Raw genomic sequence first — 21,656 nt, 5'->3', positions numbered from 1 at the left:
GCTGTGGCTTTCCCACCTCGGTTTGGGCTCAGTAACTCCGGTTTCAGGAGAGGTGATCCAAAGTACCACAGAACCATGGAGCTAGAAAGTCTACGAGTGGGTGAAGTAGGAGAGGGGGAAGGGAGGACGGAAAAATGGAGTGGGCCGAGGAGAAAGAGCTAGGAGGCAAGAGGGAGAAAGAACGCAGTCGGCTTCCCTAGGAGGTAGCCCGAGAGGCTGGAGTCGCCAGCGAAGCCGGCAACCGTCGCCGGGCTGCTGGAGGCTTCAGAGGGCGTTCGCTCGGAGGCACTGCGATTCCCACCCGAGATTAGTCCAGGAACCCCTTTGGGACTCCTGGTATCCCACAGGAAAGCCTTTTGCAAGCAACTGGCAGCCAGTATGAATTTTGGTTTACCGTTCCAGATCCCCAACCTAGCCCTTCTAGGGCAGGAACCCAGCCCCGACGGCAGCAAGGGCCCGGCCCGGCAGCCCTCAGTGTCGGGGATGTTTTGTACCCGGCTGCGCGCACCTCGCAGGGCAGTTGGTACGGCCGGCCCGTTTGAAGCGAAACGCAGCCTTATGCAGCGCGGTGTGCGCAGATCAGCGCGGTCCGAGTAGGAGCTGCGGGCTGCCAGGCGACTATTGCAGCCTGGGGCATGGAGCCCCGCGGAGTACAGGGTCTGGGAGAAAGGCGAAGCCCGGGTCCTGGCCAGGTAGGGGAGCGCAGTGCTGGCTGAGCCGCAAGGGAAGGGTAGCGGAGGGAAGGTGAAGGCCGGGGCGGGATGGCGCGCAGGGATCTTGCCTGGACAGGAGGTGAGCGCTGGGCCCGCGGGGCCGAGGCCGTGCGTCCCCTCCTGTCCTGTCCAGTCCCTGGAGTCCCTGAGAGCCTCGCCGCGTCCCCTCCCCTGCTCCTACCCCTCCTCCGCTCCCTGAGGGCTGAGCCTCCCTCCCGGCCCGGCGCTTCCCACGGGGAGAGGAGGAGGAAGAGGAGGGGGAGCAGGACCCGGAGGGGAGGGAGATGCGGAGGGAACAGTTCGGAGCAGCCCTCGAGCCCCCGCCCCTCGCGCTCTCGCGGCGAAAGCTCCTCAGAGCCAGGCCGGGTACAACAAGTCTGTCCTCCGACGTCAGGGGGTCATTAATAACCAATTAGGAGGGTCACTGCGGCTCCTATAAAGGCTCTGAGATTTTGCCAAGGGGAAGACGGTCCTGGCTGGGTGTGCGAGAGGCGAGCGCGCGTCCGAGAACCCCTCGCCAGCATTTCTCTGCATCTATCCCTCCCGCCTACCCCGCACCCCCAGCACCCGCCTCTCCCTCCACCCGCGTCTCTCCAGCCCTCCGCACCGCCTCTGCCATCTCTGCAGATTTCTCTATCTCTCTGCCTCTCTGCCTGTCTCCCCCTCGTTCACTTTCCTCCCAGCCACCCCCTCGCCACCCACTCCCTCCTGCGTCCTCCTCCTCCACATCCTCCCCCTGCCCCTCTTCCTTCTCCTTCTCCATCTCAGTTCTTTCCTCTGCTCCCCTCTCCACCGCCCACCTCCGCGCATCTGTCCGACTGCCCTTCACCGGCGCCGGCGAGCCCCGGGCCGCCCATGATGGGCTCCGTGCTCCCGGCCGAGGCCCTGGTGCTCAAGACGGGGCTGAAAGCACCAGGGCTGGCACTGGCCGAGGTCATCACCTCCGACATCCTGCACAGTTTCCTCTACGGCCGATGGCGTAACGTGCTGGGCGAACAGCTCCTGGAGGACAAGAGCCACCATGCCAGCCCCAAGACGGCCTTCACTGCTGAAGTCCTGGCGCAGTCCTTCTCTGGAGGTGAGTCCAGCCGTCGATGCTAGTCCTGTGCCCTCCTCCGGGGGACTCCCAATTCCCAGGATGGCCAATCCGGGAAGACAGTGGGGATAGCGAACCTGGTGGCAGCTGGAACAACCTGGGTGCTGCCGCCACTTAGTTTCCCCTGGTCAAACCAGGGCTCGAGCAGCGACGCCAGGGCGGGGCTGGGGTCAGTCCAGAGCCCGGCGCTCTCAAGGACCGAATCCCAGCCGACAGGCCCCACCGCTCCGGGCGCTCCCCTGCCCTTCTCTCCTCACCCCACCCTCCGCCTTGAGCAGGCGGGTTCCCGGCATTTAAAGCCTTACTAGGCGTGTAATAGCAGTTGACTCAAAAAGAAGGGGTTTTAAATTCATTTAGTTAACTTGGGCTTGACCCCCGAAAGTTCCCACTTAAACCAAGAACTTTAAAAGGCAGCGGGGGCCCGGGAGGGGGAGGAGGGCGGGCGGGCCGGGAGAAAAAGCCGCAGAGAGCGAGAGAAAGAGAGCGAGAAAAGTTTCTTTTCTTTAAGATGTCTCAAGTTCTTATTCCTCATTCATCAACCCACAAACAATATCTTTCCCCGGCGCTGGCATCTCTGCGCGTCGCCCTCTCTTCCCCCTTTACGATTTCTGTTCCTCTCTTAATTTACCGTGAAGACTAATTCCACTTCCATTCACGCTATGTCAACCATCTAATCCCCCCTTTTTGTAAGGGGAATTCCTCGGCCCCTTTTAAACAAGTCCCCTCCGCATTGAGCTACAATTTACTGCTACAGCATTCTTCCAGGGCTAATGAATTTAGAATTAGCAATTTCTTTCGAATGGAGCCGAATGAATGCGATCACTTTAACAGCGTGACAAATTGCCAGCCGCGCCGCAATGGACACCGTTTAACCCCCCCTTTCAGCCGGTCCGCTCTCCGGGTATTTTCCCAGGTAGCTTAGAGGGGAACCTTGTAAGACATGGAGGCCGCCCCTGTGTGCCTCTCCGCTCCCATCCCAGCCGCAGAGGCCCGACAGGGGGACCCTCAGGAGGTTGGGGGCCGCCGGCTCTTCCCTGCCCGAAGAGGTGACTTCAGAGCCCGCCTGGGCCGGGCGCCGCCCTCCCAGGCACCCTGGAGCCTGGGAGCAGGGAGGGGCCCAGGCTTGCTCGGGGTCACACAGCTAGAGCCCAGCCCAGCCCCTCGCTGCCGCCGTTTCTTTTGCGCTTCTGCGGTCTTGGAGATCTGTCCTCAGTGCTGACCACGTCTGGGCTGCTCCGCGGGTTACGCGCACTGAGCGCGAACTGACCGGCGGCAACGCCTGGAGCAGGACCCGGCGAGAGTTCCGGATTGGTCGTTAACTCTTCGAGGGACTAGGCCTCGGTTTTCCCGTCTGTAGATCCGAGCTCTGCAGTCGGCACAGTAGTTCTGAAACCTTTCCGAGTAGGAAATGTTCTGAGAATAAGTGGAGACTAAAATCCTCTCCTAGAAACGAACCCCAACGCACCAGTTGCTTTCGAGGGCACGGAGGATCCTGGGTTGCAAGCAGAGGAGACGGATCGCCGAGCCTCTGCTCTGCCCACTCCTCCATCACTGGAGAGATTTCTCCGCAGTTGCCGCGGCTTGGGTTGGCCGGGTTGGGCAGGTCCGGGACTGGGGTCCTCAGCCTGGAAGGGCTGGGCCTCCCCTGCGAAGGCTTTGACCAGATTCCCCTGCATCCGGCTGCAGAGGTGCAGAAACTGTCCAGCCTGGTGCTCCCGGTGGAGGTGATCATCGCCCAGAGTTCCATCCCCGGAGAGGGCCTCGGCATCTTCTCCAAGACGTGGATCAAAGCCGGCACCGAGATGGGCCCCTTCACCGGCCGCGTCATCGCCCCAGAGCACGTGGATATCTGCAAGAACAACAACCTGATGTGGGAGGTAAGAGTGGAGGGGTAGAGGGCCAGCGGTAGGCAAGGTCGCTGTCCACTGTTAGGAACCTAGCGTTTGACCCCGCTGCCGCCAGTGTTCTTGCTGGGAGCTGAGGTCGCTGGCAGGCGGGAGGCCCCTGAAGAGGACTTTAAAACCCCCGTGTACAAGAAGCTTTCTCCTCTTGGAGGTCGGTCCCTGGCACCGTCCTGGGTAGGCCATGGTCGGGAAAAAATCTCACCCTCCTTCCTGGCTAGCCGGGAGCTCCAGGACGTTGGCTCCATTTCACAGGCCAGAGCGCTGAGATGGATCCATGCGGCTCACCCAGGGTCCTGAGGCCTGGGAGGACCTCCCCACCACCACATTCTTTCTCTGGCTACAGAAGTAGCAAGGGAAGACCCTCAAGGCCAGCCCAGGCCTGGGGCAAGGTGTGTCTGGAACAGAGAATGGTGGAAGTCCCTATTTCTTGAGACTGGGCTTCCCCTCTCCAGGCAGAACAACATCCAAAATGATCATCGCTGGTTGGCATTGAGTCAGGGTCTGAATCCCCAGCCAGCAGTTGGTGGAGTATCTCATCAGCCCTGTGAGTTATTATCTCCATTTTACTGAAGGCAACTGAGGCTCAGAGAGGCTTCCATTGCAGTCCTCCTGACCCTACCCCACCCTCACAGTGCTAGATGCAGGGACGGCCGCCCTTAGGACAAAGCCCCTCCTGCAGTGATGCCTCTTCCTGGGACCCTTACCTGGTAGAAATGGTGCACTCCTTCCCTCCCCTGCGGCTCCCCGAAAGCCCAACTGGCAGATCCTGGAGGAGCCCAATGTGGCAATCCCGTAGCTGGTCACAGGAGCAGGAGGAAGAGCAGGAGAAAGGCGTGACCCAGAGACCTCTCCTCACTTAACTCCTTTCCTCTTGAGTCCTGGGCCGGTGCTTATCTTTTCCAGTTGTTGCCACGTCAGAAAACCGAGGTGTAGTTTGACCTCCGAGCGCTCTTGGCAGCTCCCACAAAAAGGCTGAGGCCAGGCCAGTGCCACAGTGAGCCAGCCTTCCCCTCCAGGCTCCTGTGTCCTCCTCCAAGGTCCTGGCCAATGCTCTGGGGAGTACCTCCACGTCCCCAGGAGAGCCCTTGGAATGATATCTTGGAGACCCCCTTTTTTCTGGGGGTGGGGTGCGCCTGGCAGCAGGAGCATGTCGTGGTCAGCCCGTAGAGCCCTGGAGACTGAATCCATGTTGACCACTTCTAGCCAGCGAGACTCAGGCAAATCACTGTGCCCTCGCCTCCCTTTCCTCAGCTGGAAACAAGCTGATGTCTGCTTTATCCACTTCCTGGGGCCACTGTAAGAGTGGAGAGCGTGCGTGCATATACTGGCCTAGGGTTTGTCCTTGACCACAAACCACACGTGTGGCACAGCTCTGCCTCACCTGCTCCCCACTTCACCTGTGCCCAGGTATTCAATGAGGATGGCACAGTGCGCTACTTCATTGATGCCAGCCAGGAGGACCATCGTAGCTGGATGACCTACATCAAGTGTGCCCGGAACGAGCAGGAGCAGAACCTGGAGGTGGTCCAGATCGGCACCAGCATCTTCTACAAGGCCATCGAGGTGTGTGTACTGTAGTGTAGGGACCCTGTGGGGGAGTGCCAGGCGGTTGCCTCCTGAGACCACAGAGGACTGAGGGGCATCAACACAGGCCCAGCTGGTCCCACCTGGCTGGAGGACTGAAGTTCATGCATCATGGTCTTCAAGAGCGTATTCTGATGGGGGGCTTTTTGCTGCAAATCAGAAAGAATAGCGATTTGAATGTTATGAATGTCCCAATGATCTCAATAGTGAGGTCTTGGGAATCGGTGGAGGTGCGCTGGGCTTCAGGAGTCACAGAGCTACAGAGAGCAAGATCCAGAGGGGAAGGCAGGCAATGCCTTTGGGTGGGAGGGGGGATGTGCATCGCCCCTCCTCCTGCATGCACGGGGCGATGATGACAGTGGATCATGACTCTAGTGTCAGCAATAGCTCGCTGTGTCAGGCTTCTCCCAGACGCTGGATATGCATTATCACGTCTAATCCTCACATGACCCTGCCGGGAGACTTGAGATTAGTAGAGTTTACAGACACAGAAACCAGGTCTCACTTGGTGGCAGGCAGAGCTGGGGGCTCTCGCAGGGACTCTGGGGGAAATGGCAGCACTAATGACTGTGCCGTGAGCCTTTCCAGAGAAGCGAAGAAGGTGGCAGATGGACAGATGCTGCTTCCCATGGTGTTCTGGGGGCGTCTGAGGGGGGCGAGGGCTAAGCCAGGGGCAGCACCTGGGAAAGTCAGGAGGAGGATGGGAAAGGAGGTACTCCTGGCAGTGGGAGACGCTTGGCAGAGGCAGGAAAGCTCAGGGCTCGAGGGTGGGGAGCAGCAATGCTTATGGCAGAGCAGGCGGAAGGGTAGCCGCCGAGGTGGGTTGCGCCGGGCATTCTCCCAGCTCAGTGTCCCTGGTGGGGAATTTGGCTGTCTGGCCCCGAGTGCGGGATGTGCCTGAGTACTATGTGGCAGAGTGGGGTTGTCCTCCGACTCTTCTCTGCACCTCATGCTTCTGTTCCCACGTGAGAGGCAAGCAAGGCCCCTTGGGATAGGGCTGAGGCTTGGCTGAGTTTTCAAAGTGGTCTGGAAGAACCAGAGAAAGACTTCCCTTTAATCCTCCTTCCTTTGCTCCCTGGGACTCAGAGCCTCAAGTTTTTTTAAAGGATGCCCAGGGCACTCAGGCCCAGTATTTTCTGGACTCATTGCCCCTGAATAACCAATCCCGGGGACTCTCCCAAGGATGATAGCAGGACAGCCTTTGCCTGGGCCTGGTGTGACCAGGAACTGGGTTCCAGCTGAGGGGTGACCCCAGAGGACCCGGAAGTGGAGGGTAAAGAAAGATGAGCGGGTCCTCCACGGAGCCCTGAGAGCCAGGGTGACGGGGGTGGCCTGGGAGGCCCAGAGAGGCTGAGGCAGGGCCGGGTTGCCCCTGTGACCATCCTGCTGGGCCACTACCTTCTAGCCTTGGCATCAGGAGCAGCTGAACCCCACTTTTGCAGAGTGTATCCTCCTAGTGATCACCCCCTCTCAAGGCTCTCTCTTACTCAAATATACTGCCACCATCTCCTGTCTCCCAGCCACGAACGACAACAGAGGGTACAGTCATCCCGCCCCTCCCATGCAGACACATGCTTGTGAACCCAGGAGACTAGCCAGCAGTGCCTGTGCCATTTTGGCAAGAGGACTCCCGGCTGGTGCAGACGTGGGGGGCCTGACTCTCACGTTGCCATGCAGAAGCAGGAGATTCAGACGGGGCCTGGACACGTGAATAAATGTTTATACGGGAACGCAGAGTCCGGGGACTAAGTGGCTGGCAATGTCTCCAGGGAGGGATTGGAATTCATATGACAGGGGAAAGTTCATCTACATTTAACCAGAAATTTAAGTCGATGCAGGATAAGATGGATATATTCAGATGTACGATATGTATGCTACAGAGAGATTCCTCTGACGTGGCTGTTAATGCTTTAGAGTCAGAGAGCCTGCTCAGAAGAAGGAACTGTTTGAGTGAGGGACAAGGAAATAGAGAATGCCCCCAAATTACTTTTCATGAGTGAAGTTGGCCACTTTTTTCACAGTAGCAATTTCCTCAAACCATTTTGTCAAATTGTCTACCAGATGAATTGTGTGTTGGGACACACATGACCACCACCCGGGCAGGGCTGAGGTGCGGAGCTCACGCTGCCTTTCTGAGCTACACCAGACACATTGCTGCTCACTCGGGCCACTCCCCAGACGTCTCTGGAATAAATCGGCTGTTTGTTCTGTGCATGTGGGGGGTTAGCCAAGGAGAGGGACCTTTGCTGTGATCTGTTTTCTTAATCTTTCTGCCACTCAGAAGTGCTATTTATATTTCATAACAGTAACCCGCTACTTGCCAAAAAAGGGAAGGACATCTTTATTCAATAAGCAGAATATATTATTGCTATGCTAAAACTTTCTCAACACAAAGTCACAGCCCTCCAAAAGGAGACAAAGGCCGTGGGGTTTCCAAGCGCAGGTGAATCTGTGGGAAAATCTTGCATCTGACTGGATCTACTCCCACATTATCCCTTCCTGGCCACCCCCTTGGCTTACTTCAGTTATAGAAACTTACCCCAGCCTCAGGTGCCTAAAAGGGCCTTTCTAGAAAGTGCCCAGCACATAGCAAGGGGTACTAAATATTGAATGTCTTTCTATAGGTGATGGGGATCAAGTCAAAAGAGGTACCCCCAGGAATCCCATTCTTCCAGAACAAGACCATTGACTCAACAAGCAAGACTAACCTCAAAAGTCAGCACTAGGAAAGGATTTAGGAATAAGTTGTAACCATTTTGGATTTTGTCACTGGGAAGAAAATTCTGGGTCTTTTCCCTCCCTACTTTTTGACAAATTAATGTGTCCTGAAATGTAGGTTTTTTTCTTCTGCCATTTTCCTTCTCATCTCAGGCAGCTGATCTTTTAATTTCCTCCTAGAACCCCATCTCTCTTTTCTTGGCTCTATGGGGACAAATACCATTTTCCTTTTGACCTTGCTCATTGGTGGGTGCACTTAAATTGCTCTGATTAGTAATAGTTAGCATCACTAATAATGTTACCATCTGTGGAGCATTTTCCATGTGCTGGCACTGTGCGAAGTCCTTTTTAAAAGGTCTTAGCTCCTGAGCTACTCCCCAGCCATGCACTTTTTAAAAATAGAATCTGCTCATCTCTGCGAAGGGCTGTTACCACCCCGGTTTCATTTCGTTTTATTTCTTTTCATTTATTTTGCAGTACTAGGGATCAAACCCAGGGTCTTGCCCGTGCTAACCAAGCACTCTACCACTGAGATATACCCCAGCCCACTCTCCCCATTTTACTGACATGAAACTAAGGTTTGGAGATGATGGCGACGGCTGTGCTGTGATTTGAACCGGGGCTCTCTGGCTGCAGAGATGGAGTGTTTGGTTGCCTGGCCGTGTGGCCTCCCTGGCCAATATCTATTTGCTGGAACTCTATTAATTGGTGTGTCAGGACATCTGTGTACAATGGAAATTGATGTTCGGCCAGATGACACTGAGATCCTTGTACGCCAGGGCTTCTGCCCATGCGGGGAAGGGGAGGGCCTCGGAGCCTCCTGGGAGCATGTTCAATGGTGTGTCATGAATTTGTATTAGGAAAACAATTTAAGATAAAAATGCAGAAAGTGGAGCAGGATAGAACTGAACTGATCGGGAAGGTTCCTGAGAACGGGCTGAGAGGTCTTAGAATTTATCAAAAAAAGATTTGGGTGCAGATAGTTCCCCAAAAGTTTTGTCGATGTTGGATTTTTATGGCACAAGAACTGGTTCTTTTGGGGATTGTTTTATTCATGGTGTGTCTGAGCCAATCTCTGCTTCCCAGAAAGACGAATGAGCAGCTGGTTCTGGTTCTCTGAGCCCCAGTGCAGAACCTGACCTGGACCAGCCTGTGAGCAGTGACAGCACTCACAGGGGTCTACAGGGACCCACGGGCCCTCCCTGCACTTAGACAGTAGGTTGGCAGGATACCGAAGGCCTCTGGACTGTGGTTCCAGCTCCTCAGAGAAGCTGCAGGTTCCACGACCCCCTGGGCTTGATCACAGGAGTTTGTTGGACCACAGGATACCTGGAAGCAGTTGGAGCCCAGAGGCAGGGTCCAGGGCTCTGAAGGGCAGAGGAGCCCCTTGTCCCCTTCTCTGTGCAGATGGGGCTGCCTCCCCCTCCCCCAATTCTCCACAGATATCTTGCCGTTACCTGGAAATATGTGTCTTGCTCAGTTCCTGTAGGTTCTTTGTAATAGATTTTCCTTCTTTTAAAATTGTTGTTTTGTTGTGTGTGTGTGTGTAAGAAATATGTGCTCATTGCTTTTTAAAAAATCAGATGAATCAAGTAAAAGTGAAGTCACTCTGTCCCAAGATGCTTCTCTGCTCCAACCTCAAATCAGCATTTTTTCATAACAAATCCTTCTGGGGAAAGATGCCTAGAGAACCAGCGGCAGCGGCTGGGCATCCAGAGTGGGAGTTCCTTTTTGTATCTATCCTGTTGTACACTTATACATTTATGCCCATGTGCTTTTAATTGTTAAGTTAATGAGTAAAATTAATTTTAGTACATTAAAAATATCCTAGTAAACACATGAGTCACCTTATATTACAACAGTCACCATTGAAGTGCTTATTTTAAAAATAATAATCCAAACAATTTTGAATAAGAACACTCAACACTTGAACTGAGCACTATGGGGCATGCCTGTCATCCCAGTGAATTGGGAGACTAACACAGGAGGATTGCAAGCTCAAGACCAGCCTGGGAAACAGCAAGACCCTGTTTTTTAATGTACTCCCCCCAAAATTGATTAGGATATAAAATATTTACTAATACTTTCATAGAAAGTGGGAAACATATATTTTCCTTCCCATTTTACAAAATGGTTTTAAATCAGTATCTGAGAAGGTCCTGACTACATAACCTCTATTTTAGTTAGAAATAGAATTTATCCTTCCATTAAGAAACATACAAAAATGACTTCACAAGTTAAACTATGTCACTTAAATAGTATTCTTGGGTTTTGGAGGTAGTTGTTTTGGTTGTTGTTGTTTTACTCTTTTAAAGGGCCAAATTCCCTTGTCAACATGCTTACTTTCCTAAATATGAGGATTATATGGTTTTTAGCAAGTAAAATTTTATCTAACAATAGTACAAACTATTCCTCCAAAAAAAAAAAAATTGAAGGTAAATGAAGCTAAAAGAAAAAAGAAGGAGGAGAAGAAGAAGAAGAAAGGAAAAAAGAAAGGTGGGGGTGGGTTGTGCTAGGGATGTCGCTCACATGAGTAGGTACTCCTGGGTTCAATTCCCAGTGCTGAAAAAAAAATGAGGATTTGGTCAAGACGTTCTGGCTCTGATCTTCATTCATCATTCCATTGTCATTATTATTACATTTATTTTGCTTTTAATAACAGTCTTTATTTTCAATTAAAACGGAAAGGCCAGTGTCAGCTTAGTAAGTGATCCCCAGATCCTAGGTCTGGAGGTACTATGTCACTCGTTGGAGGATGGGCTTCTCACCCTGGGAGATGGAGCCAGGGACCAAGGCACTGGTGGGGGGGCACTGGTGTTCTTAGGGCATTTGGGCACATGGAAAGCAAAGTCCCCAGTTACCCTGGGCTTTCACTGTGCCAACAGCCCCATGCCATGCTGCAGGCTCTGGAGGCACTACTGTAGGGACTGGACGTGCCAGATCACTGCCAGCCTCTCTGAGACTGGCCAGCCAGAGGAAATAATAACTGGCCCTCCCATGTCTTCATTGTGCAGAGCTTTATTGTGAGTGGCTCTGTTGCCCCAGCAACCACGCAGGGAGACTGGGCAACATGACTGTCCCTATTTTACAGTTGAGGAAACTGATACCCCACGACATGAAGCTACCTGCCCAAGATCACTTACCTAGCAGGTGGGGAGCCCAAGTGGACCCCGCCAGGCCTGGCTCCAGGGCTGAGCCCAAGTCCAGCGGAGTGTTGTCTCTGGAGGGTGCTGCAGGTGGTCTGAGGGGCTGACTGGAGGAACCGTGAGGCAGTGGGGTCTGGTTTCCGCTGAGAGTCAAAGCCGGGGGGTGGGACAATGTTGGAGGCGACTTACTACCAGAGTCATAGGGCTGGAGGACCTAAGGCCTGTGTTCCCTGACACCCTCATTTTAGAAGACAAACTTAGAAAGGCAGAGTGACTTGCCTGATGTCATGCAGGGACCCAGGGACCTAGAGCCCATCTACGCATCCTGTAGAGTAGCTTCTTACACAAAGTATCTTCATCATTTGGGGTCTATCATCCACTTTTCTGAGGGGTTCAAAAACCTCTTCCTTTCTTGTTCTTTTTCCATCAGGGGCCTCCAAATCTGACCCTCTGGTCTCTTGGACAGTGGCCATGACCAGAGAGGCCATAGGGACTCTGGCTGTGGTGCCAAATTTTAATCTGCTGGCTTCCTTTGAAGCACTGCCTAATTTCCCTCAGGTTCAACACTGGGCTTTTCCACATTTAAATCCAAGCAACCACAGTTGGTGTGGTGCTGTCTGCTGGTGTCTTGTCACTCACTGGTCATGGGCAGGGAACCCTGCGGGTCACGGGTTGAGTGGGAAGGGGCATAGTGACCCTGGGCTGAGTCTCAGGAGGATGACAGTTGCCAAGGCCCTTATGCCTCCCTGCCCCCACTCCTCCTCTCCTGGCTCTCCCCTTTCAAGGTCAAGCACAGAGCTTGCAGTGATGGTCTGAGTGTGGCAGGGCTCTGGAGCTAGACCCAGACAGAAGAGGAGGGGGCCTGCTCCCGGGCCATGAAGACCAAGGGGGACTTCAGACACCCCTATGTGGAACTTCAGGTGACATTTTTGTGCTTCAACTAGAAGAGGACCAGGCAGGAGAACAACACAGCTGTTGCCTGGGGGCATCTGGGTTTCCCTGGGCACCTCAATAGGGAATCCCAGGGCAGGTGCTGCAGCCAGCATTTCTGGGACCAGTCCTGAGGAGAGTGATGGGCTGCCCTCCTCTTGTGTGTCTGGCCTAAAGGGGCTGAAGGTTCACCACTCGGGAAAGGTAACTGGCTTTCACCAAAGGCCAAGAGGGCCCCTTGGGATGTACCGTGTGCTGACTCAGGAGCAGGCCTCCTGGCTTCCCTGGCTGGTCACTGTGGCTGACTAACAGTCATCTTCCTGGTGCAGGTCCTCCCCCGGGAGCAGCTGAGTCCTATTATCATCAGTCGTGGGGTTCTTGGTCATGGACCTAGGACATGCTGAAATAAGGTTGTGTAAGGTTGTATGTACCCCAGTATTTCCTGCAGTGGAGGCGTTTGTCAACCTGAGAGTTTCTTTTTTAGCATCTGCCAAGTGCATGGAATCATGCAGGGCCCTGTGCTGGGCTGGGGAAGTACGTGTGGTATGGTACTGTGAGTGCTTGGGATTAGAGATGTTTCCAGAACATTATCAGGCAGGGTGTAACCAAGCACCACAGGGGCCCTCCAGCCCACACTCCTCCTCCAAAACATCTGGCTTACTCCTGCAGCCCTGGGCTGGCCAACTTTGGTTTCCGTGGATAAGAAATGAAGTTTTCTGGCTTCCATCTTCCATTACTTCTGCTTGCCGTGAGGCTTCTGTTGCTGTTAGCTTGAACGCTCTGGTGTGGTGGAGTTACAACAGAGATGTCCAGGAGGATTGGGCAGGGAGAGGGGAGCAGAGTGGCCCCATGTCCTGGGACCTGCCAAATCTGTGCAGCTTGCTGGGGCAGATCAGTGGACATGGACGCAGGTGTGGCTTTCTCAGGCTGAGACTGGATGCACATTTCCTGGCTGTGAGGGGATGTTTAGAGACCCCTGCCTCCCACCCCCCATCTGCTGCTTCTCTGACCTCTCACCTCCATCCCTGCAGATGATCCCTCCGGATCAGGAGTTGTTGGTGTGGTATGGAAACTCGCACAACACCTTCCTGGGCATCCCAGGTGTGCCAGGGCTGGAGGAGGAGCAGAAAAAGAACAAGCATGGTAGGTATTCCCCACGGGACCACAGAGACAAAGACCATCAGAACACCTCACATCGCGGGGGAGGGGGCAGGGAGCTTTCCGGGAACTGGCTTAACCTCCACCAGCATCAAACAGATGGGATCTGCTGATCTAACGAGGCTGATGCCCCTGGAGTGCCCACCATGGTCCAAGTATGGGTAGAACACAGTCCTCTTGCTTCTGACCAGAACAGGTAGTCTGTGCAGGAGACCCCCAGAGAAGCAATGGGATGTGGCAGGAGCAATTGACAGGGCAGCAGGAGCCTGTACTGAGTTCTAGTTCTGCTGTTCAACCTTGGGAATGGCTGTGTGCTTCATTCTCCTCATCTGTAAAGAAAAGGTGGGCAAGGAGCTCTCTAAGTTCCCTTCCAACCCTGCACATGTCCTGTCCTGCCTGGTTCCTTGTCCAGGGCCGGGAACGGAGTAGCTGCTCAGTATGAATTGCTGGAATGAGGGCAAACAGCCTGTGTCTGGGGTCACTGCTCATCACAATAGAGATCATTTGCTTGAGATTTATGTTGTGCCAAGCTTTGGACTAGCCCCGGTTTCCTTGGGTCAGAAATGAAAATCTCTGATGAGCATCATTCCACTGGGGCCTTACAAAACTCTTGTGAAATCTGATCGTCCCTAATTTTAGACGACGAACCTAAGGCTCATGAACTACTGTTTATGGAACAATTGTTCTGCAGCTAATGTTTTACAAACATTCATTTCTGATCCTTACCACCAACTTAATGGGGGAACGCTATTACTACTTCCATTTCAGGGTGGCAAAACTGAGGAGCAGTTCATGGGTACAGAGGGCACTCAGCAAATATTTGTGAGATGAATAAATGAAAGATTTTTTTTGGTGGGGTGTGGCATAGTTGCTACCCTTTATGGACGGCCTACTATGAACAGGTCATACATGAGCTGAGGCAGGTAAAGGGCTTAGCACAGAGAAAACTTAATAGACATCAGTTTTCCTGCTCATTTCAGGAAATCCCGCCTAGCTGTAGAGACAGTACCAGGTTCCCATATTAGGGATGAGTAAGTTGAGGTTTAGTGAGGCTGAGTCGCTAAGTCAGCCTGGTCTCCCAGCATGATCTGATATCCAGCTCCTATTTGACAAAAGCCAGGTCCTTTGCTGGCCCTTCGTCGGTCCGCAGCGCAGGGCTCCATCCGTCCCGACCCATGCTGCATCGGAGGCGCGGGCCGTGGCTGGGGAGCACGCGGGGAGCGCAGGGCAGGGGCGGGCGCGGGTTCTAACGGGGCTGCTTCTCTCCTCTCCCCTCCCCGCCCGCCCCGTCGGACCCGCGCCCCGCTCGCGCGGCCAGAGGACTTCCACCCGGCGGACTCGGCTGCGGGCACCGCGGGCCGCATGCGCTGTGTCATCTGCCACCGCGGCTTCAACTCGCGCAGCAACCTGCGCTCGCACATGCGCATCCACACGCTGGACAAGCCCTTCGTGTGCCGCTTCTGCAACCGCCGCTTCAGCCAGTCGTCCACGCTGCGCAACCACGTGCGCCTGCACACGGGCGAGCGCCCCTACAAGTGCCAGGTGTGCCAGAGCGCCTACTCGCAGCTGGCCGGCCTGCGTGCCCACCAGAAGAGCGCGCGCCACCGGCCGCCCAGCGCGGCGTTGCAGGCGCACTCGCCCGCGCTGCCTGCGCCGCACGCGCACGCGCCCGCGCTCGCCGCCGCAGCCGCCGCCGCAGCCGCGCACCACCTGCCGGCCATGGTGCTGTGAGCGCCGCGCCCGCGCCCGCGCCGTCCCCGCGCACCCCGGGGCCCCCGCCGGGCGGGCCTCCCGCTCTGCAGACTTGACCCCCTCGCCGCGCGCCGCCGCGGACACATCCGTGCCGTAGCTGCGCCCCAGAAACGATCCCCGGAACACTCTTCGCCCAGTTTCTCGATGAGGACGTGAGGGCGACATCCCTTTTCCAGGCCTCCCAACTGGTATGGTTGCTTGGCGCGCCTCCTCTTTGGAGGTGTCGCCGCGCCCCGCCTCACCCTGGAGTCTCTCTCCTGCGGTCAGCCCTAGCGGGCATTGCATTGGTGGGTGTCAGGAGAGGGGACCAAAAGTCTCCGAGGGCCCGAAGCTCCCACCAACCCCACAGAGAGCTCCGTGCTTCAGAGTGGAGGGAGAGCGACCATCTCGGCCTCCTGGGATCCGGGTCCTGGGGTGTCCGGAGGCAAAGACACAAACCTTGAGAGTTGGGAGCTATGGGGGCCCAGGGGCAGCCAGCGGAGACCGGAGAAATCTGAGATTTCTGGGCCCTTCTTTCCTTTAGTCCACCTTATCCCCAGGCCTGACTCCTGGGGAGGCATGAGGCACGAATACTTCGCAGTGTGCCAGGCTGAATGGGAGTGCGGACACTATGAATTCACTGTAGGGCCTTCGGGACAAGACCCTGCCCCTCTTTGGGCCTCAGTTTCCCCATATGTAAAATGAGGGAGTTGGACGAGCCTCCCGTTCAGCTCTGACGTAAAGCTTGGGAAGGGAGAGGTACCCACATTTTTACCCTTTCGCGCACCTTCCAGCAAGAGCAAGGCAAGATTGCGCTGCTGCCCTGGAGGCTGGGTCTCTGCCTGGGAAGCAGTTCCGAGCTGCGACGGATCCCGGGGTGGGGTGGGGGGGTTGCGCCCCACCTACCCACACTTCCCCTGCCCCCTGCCCGCGTCTTCTCCAGCTCCGGCCGTGGGCGCCCTCTGGTGTCGTCTCACACCTTGCAGAATTCCCGTAGGGGATTTTGTAAAATGAAAAAACTATAATAATATTAATAAAAAGTATAAAGTGTATAGAGTTTTCAAGAAACCGTGTCCTAATTCCAGAAAATGGTCACTTTAACTTTGTAAATATTTATCTTAAAATGATATTTACAAAACTGTGATATATATTATTTGATTGTATATGTACAACTGTAAATACATTTGTACCTCTCTTGTATTCTAAAATAAAAATTACTTGGAACATTTATCACCTGGCATCCGAGTGGGTGAATACTTTTGTCTGCATGAGAAGGAAACACAGAAAGTACTCAGAAGCTGGAAAGGGGGTTGGTGAGAGTCGTTTCACTTACTGGGACTGACTCTACCACTGTGCCCTTAGTATCACACTGCGGGCAGAGCCCAAAGAGAAGGGCCCCAGTGCACATCTGGAATTCATAGAAGGCACCTAGCAGATTTCACTTGGCTTCCAACTGACTCCCCTATCAGTGCCTTACTTATTTCCCCCAAAACTTTACTTATTTTTAAAAACTTTTTATGACCAAATTGAAGGGGTTCAAAGAACCAGTGGGGGTGGACCAAAATGACCATCGAGTGCCCTCCCAATGCCTAGACTTTCCACATGCCCTGGGCACTCATTTCCAGAGCCACCTAAAAGAAGACCAAGGAGCAGGTAGGTCCGAGAAGCTTCATGGACAATAGAGGGCCAGGTCTGGCTCTTCTCTCCAGGACTTTTGGTCAGGAAGAGTTGCAGAGGCTGGGGAGTGTGAGTGTACAGCTATGCTCCAGTGTGTGACACCCTTCCAACCACTGGGTGCCCAAGCTCCCACAGAAGTGCCTCTCTGCTTCCTCATTCAGCTGTGCACTTTCTGAATAGCTGCAGATACCTGCAGACACTTGGGAATTCACACTAGCACACACAGAGGCCATCCCTGTTTGAAAGTTCAGGTGGGTATGCCCCAAATTCTCATGCTTTGGGAGATTAATCCTGCATCCTGGTGGAGGGGCACAGGCAGAGAAACCCACAGGCGGGTCCCCATCATGGGTTTGCTCCTGAGGCTCAGCAGCAGAAGTCACCCTTGGTTCTCCTCCTACCTCCCAAATCTTGCCTCTCCTTCACTATAAGGATTCCAACGCCTCTGGTGGCCCTGTATTACCCTCCTTCCACTTCAGTACCCACCCAGGTCTCTCGTTTCCTTGATCAAAGCTTATGTGTTCTTAGTCCCCTTTCCTCTGGATGTTGATGGGTGAAGTGGAATTAAATACCCTCTTGGCCCACATATGGGTCTCCCAGCGAGTAATGCTGATGTCCAGAAGAAGGGCCTGCAAGAGTCAGACGGCAGAGAATACAGTGGACCCTTTGAATAAAAATCTAATTTGTTCTCTACAGATAATTCTGTCCCATGAAGTCACAGCTATCAGATCACAGGGGCCACACTCAGGACCCAGGACCCACCTGGTGACAATCTGCCATAATTGCAGCCTTAGTCCTCAGGGGTGCTGACTGACCTGCCTGCACAGAAGTGTACTGCTATGTGTGCTAGGAATTGTGTTAGGGACACGGAATGAGAAGCTGCGAACCGTGGTCCTGAGGAGTCTTCAAGCGGGAAGGAGGGTTGTGCGGAAGAGCCTGCCTTGGCCTTAGCTTGCATTTCCAGCAGAAGCCTTAAGCCCCCTCTGGAGTGCAGCACTCCCGCCTCCTGACAAATCTTTGAAGCAATTTCTGTGCACAGGGTTTAAAACATGTATTCCGTATTCCCATGCACTAATGCTCCACAACTTTTTCCTGGATGCTCTTTTATTTAATGGCCATTTGAAGTAGAGAAAATTGAGACATGGGGGAGTAAATCATGAGTCCTGGCCCTCAGTCACTGAATGGCAGAGCAGGGTTTCTGGTGTTTAACTCCAGAAGCCATCAGTCCACAACACCTTCTGTCCAGTCTGAGGATTCAGTCCAAAGGGCCTTTGGTATGTCCCCCAAGGATGCAGTATCTTCCAATCTGGCAAAAGTCACTTATCACAACACTTTATATATTCCTTAGGACTTTGTACATGACCATATTGTCAGTGAATTAAGAAGCAAACATGCTTTGCTGCTTTCCTTCCCTTCAGAATGCCTTCATTTCTTTTTCTTGCCTTATTGCATGGTTTAGGACCTCTAGCAACAGAAGATTCTAAATAGAGGCCAAAGGTGTGAGTTTGAAACTCTGCCCTACCATTCATTAACCATGTGACCTTGGGCAAGTCAAATAACATCTCTGTGCCTCAGGCTTTCTCAGATGGAAGGTGGGATGACAACTCATAAGGATATCATAAGAATTAAAACAGCGTAATGTATATAAATGAATAAAGTACACGACTCCAAGCTCTCCACATAGTAAATAATAAATGGGAGCTGTTGCTAATACGATGCTGTCCTTGGTGAGTGAGAAGGGTCGTAGCAGCTTTTCTGCCTGCCCTCTACCTCCCAACTTCCTTTCCCCTCTCTGAATATCTTGACACCTTGATGACTGCAGTAGTAGCTGACCCAGCTCCGTGACCCCACAGCACATAGTGGGTGTCCAGCAAATGTCTGTTGAATAAGTTTATTCATTCATTCAACAAAGATTTATTGAAGGCTGTTTTAAGGGTCTCCAGGATTTGTTTCAATTAGTTATCATAAAAAGGCAGGCATGAAAATGACTGTCCTGAAAGAAGGACTTGGTTACAACCCACGGGTCCCTGGAAACAGGAGACAGGACACACAGGTCCACAGGGGAAGCCCTGGGGCTGGTCAGGAGGCAGAGGTAGCCAGGGAAGAATGTGGGCAAGAGTCTTCCTTGTGCCTTCTGTGGGAAGAAATGGGTGTGGCAAGATAAGCAGGCCCAGAATTAGCTAGTTTGGATGATTTCTGCAAGCTCCAGGGCAAAGAGGCTGTCCCAGCTATCTGGGACCTGGCCCTGGGTGATTGGGGCAGATGGCTAGTGGCCCCAAGTGAGAGAGCCCAAGAAAGGAGGTGTTGAGGATGTGGGTTTTGCACTGATGGGCTGTATGGGAAAGACATGTTCTAGGGTGAGTCTTCACCATCCCTAGCAAGTGGTTAGCCCTGAAAGGGACAGTCCCTGCAGGGTCAGCAAGGTCCCCAGAGGTGAAAGCGTCAGTATATGAAAAATCAAAGGCATGGTTAATACAAGGGTCTATCATGTATCAAGTACAGTTCAGGGGACTGGTCAGCGACCAAATAGACCAAGTCTGGGTATTCATGGGGCTCTGTGGAGGAGACAGACAGATGAGCAAATAAATAAGCAAACATGTTTTCTTAAAATATCTTATTTTTCCAACAAATATTTTATGGTTGCTCTCTCTATGACAGATGTGATACTTAAGGCTGACACCTTTTGAACCAAATAGTCTAAGTCCTGGTTTCAGAAATGGTCCCTGTTTCTGATGCGGGGAGATTGCAATAAACAAACAAGTAAACAAGAACATTCAGTGATGAGAAATAAAACAGGATCAAGAAGGGATTGGAGAGTTTTCCAGATAAGGAAGCCAGGGACAGCTTCTGTGGGGAGGGAATATGTGAACAAGGTGTGCGCGAGATCGAAGGTGTCGACCATCAAAGGCCTGGAAAAGGAGACTCTGGGCTGAAAGGGCCAAAAGCAAACTAATCCCGGGGTGGCGATGAGTGTGGTTTTCAAGGGACCGAGGGGAGGCCAGTGGGTCTGGCTGCAGCCCAGTGAGTAATGGCAAGGGTCAGGAGGAGAGTGGAGTCAGAGACAGGCAGGGGCCTCAGTGATGAGTTTGGACTTTATTCTTAGTGTAAAGGGAAGTTGCCAGAAGTGTTTTAAGCAGGGAAGTGATTTAATGTGATCTGTTTTAAAAACTCCCTCTGGTTGCTATGGTGTGTGTGTGTGTGTGTGTGTGTGTGTGTGTGTGTGTGTGTTTAATGTAAAAATAGGGAGGTAAGAGTGGAGGTTGTTAGAGTTGTCCTGGGGAAGATGACTGAGATCAGCTTCTGGAGACATACAGATGTGGGAGGAGCTGGTGGTTGTTGGACCTCCCCCTGCCACTGAAATAGCAAGGGGGTTGAAACTCACCCACCGACTTCCCAGCCTTACCTTTGAAGAGGCTCAATGTCTGAATCTGGCCTCAGAAATCCGTATGCTTCACAAACCACCCAAGGTAGTTCAGCTTTTTCTGGGGCCCACTCCTCTGCTTGGTGGAGCTGTCAGGGGAAACCTGAGTCTTGGATTCTAGTTCTAGCTGCTGGTCTGTTTTAGGAACTCGGGGGCCCCAAACAATCATCAAGAATAGCAAGGTGCGCCTCCTAGATGGGCCAGCTGTGAGGAATACATGGCCCCCTGTTTGTGAAGCACTCAAGGAAGGACCAGCAAGGCACTCGGGATATGTGTGGTAAAGGTGCAGGCTCTGGGGGTACACAGCAGCAGCTGGAACAAGCGTCAACCTTACTGCCATCCACTACGTGAATTCTAGTCCTTTTGGGACCTCCACTGCTTCCTGGGTGAATAGGTATCCACAATGCCTATCAAGGTGCCCTATGATAGGGTCAGGAATGTGAGTGCCGTGGGTGGGGCTAAGGTTATATCTCTCCCTGGGATGATTCCAGGATTACACCCCTCACTCTAGGTGTTGCCTGGGCTGTGCCGCCAGGGCTATGCTGGTTCAAAGGACACCATCGCCCTCTTATGGCCATAGCCAGGCGCAACAGATGGGTGGTTCTTGCACTTTCTTGGCTCCAGTGTCTTCTTCCAGGCAGGCAGAGAGATGATGTGTCTGCCCACTTACTCAGAGACCTATTATGGAGCTCTAGCATTTATGTCTTCCACTGCCTGGCAGGGTTGGCTTTCTTCACAAGTGTAGTTGTGAGCCTTGCTTAGGTGAACGAAATGCTATTCTTATGGAGATTTATTGGTCTGATGAATCTTCAGGACATAATGCACTTGATTTACCTGATTTCCTGACCACAGAGTGGAAGTGTGTGGCTGATGCAAGCTATTTCATTTAATCCTCTAGAGTCCCTGGAGAGAATTATCCTAATTCCCTGAGGTTGAAATTCAGTTTGCTGTAAACCTTGCGGGGAAAGGGAAGGCAGAGGATAGTAGGAGGCCAGGAGAAGGAACTAGAGGAAAGTTCCTATTAGGAGCCGAAGATAAAGCCACGGGCCCCTGTCTTTCTATGCTGAATCTTTAGAACAGTGCCCTGAGCACGGAAAGCGCTCCCATTTGCTGTTTGAGTAAACGCGAGCGAAGGTTACTCTCCCTACCTGATATACCTGCCTTGCAGGGTTTTGCCGACTTTCTTAAATGGTCTCCCCTCCATCCCCCCAAAAAAATGTTAGAGTAAGCCAGTGCACTCAGAAGAGGTTGTTAGGAAAGCACAGCACAGTGAGAGGGATCGGGAGCGCTGTTTGGGGTGTAGGCGGTGGCTGGAATGAACACCCACGGTGGCTGTAATGCAGACCATTGGGGCCACTAGGATTGGTTTATGCAATGGGCTTTGGGTTCAGAGGGAGTTTTCTGTAGATCCCACCTCCCGATCCTCCTGAGCCCTCTTGTGCAAAGTATCAGATTATAGCAAGTTGAAGATGGACGAAAACTCTGGGGACTATTTCTCAATAACCTCTAACCCTGGCAAACAATAAATGGGATGATGAATACGAGACAGTATAGGTAAAAACTCATAGGCCACACAACCTG

General features: G+C 53.1%; 1 protein-coding gene across 1 annotated transcript; it reads left to right on the top strand.

Annotated features, from left to right (window-relative positions):
• The first annotated feature begins 1,568 nt into the window (after nucleotides 1-1,568).
• Prdm12 (PR/SET domain 12) lies at nucleotides 1,569-14,980 on the top strand. Its single transcript, XM_047523738.1, has 5 exons — nucleotides 1,569-1,791; nucleotides 3,496-3,686; nucleotides 5,121-5,276; nucleotides 13,123-13,234; nucleotides 14,568-14,980. The coding sequence occupies exons 1-5, from the start codon at nucleotides 1,569-1,571 to the stop codon at nucleotides 14,978-14,980; spliced, it is 1,095 nt and encodes a 364-aa protein (XP_047379694.1).
• The last annotated feature ends 6,676 nt before the right edge of the window (nucleotides 14,981-21,656 follow it).

The sequence above is a fragment of the Sciurus carolinensis genome, chromosome 14 (genome assembly GCF_902686445.1).
Source record: "Sciurus carolinensis chromosome 14, mSciCar1.2, whole genome shotgun sequence".
Taxonomy (NCBI): Eukaryota; Metazoa; Chordata; class Mammalia; order Rodentia; family Sciuridae; genus Sciurus; species Sciurus carolinensis.
This window is presented reverse-complemented; position numbering and strand designations above follow the sequence as displayed.

Bases quoted from the DNA above. Each gene is read 5' to 3' on its own strand.
- Prdm12 (XM_047523738.1), top strand. From the start codon at position 1,569: ATGATGGGCTCCGTGCTCCCGGCCGAGGCCCTGGTGCTCAAGACGGGG. The intron at 3,687-5,120 runs GTAAGAGTGGAG...ACCTGTGCCCAG, and splicing joins ACAACAACCTGATGTGGGAG to GTATTCAATGAGGATGGCAC. The intron at 5,277-13,122 runs GTGTGTGTACTG...CCATCCCTGCAG, and splicing joins TCTTCTACAAGGCCATCGAG to ATGATCCCTCCGGATCAGGA.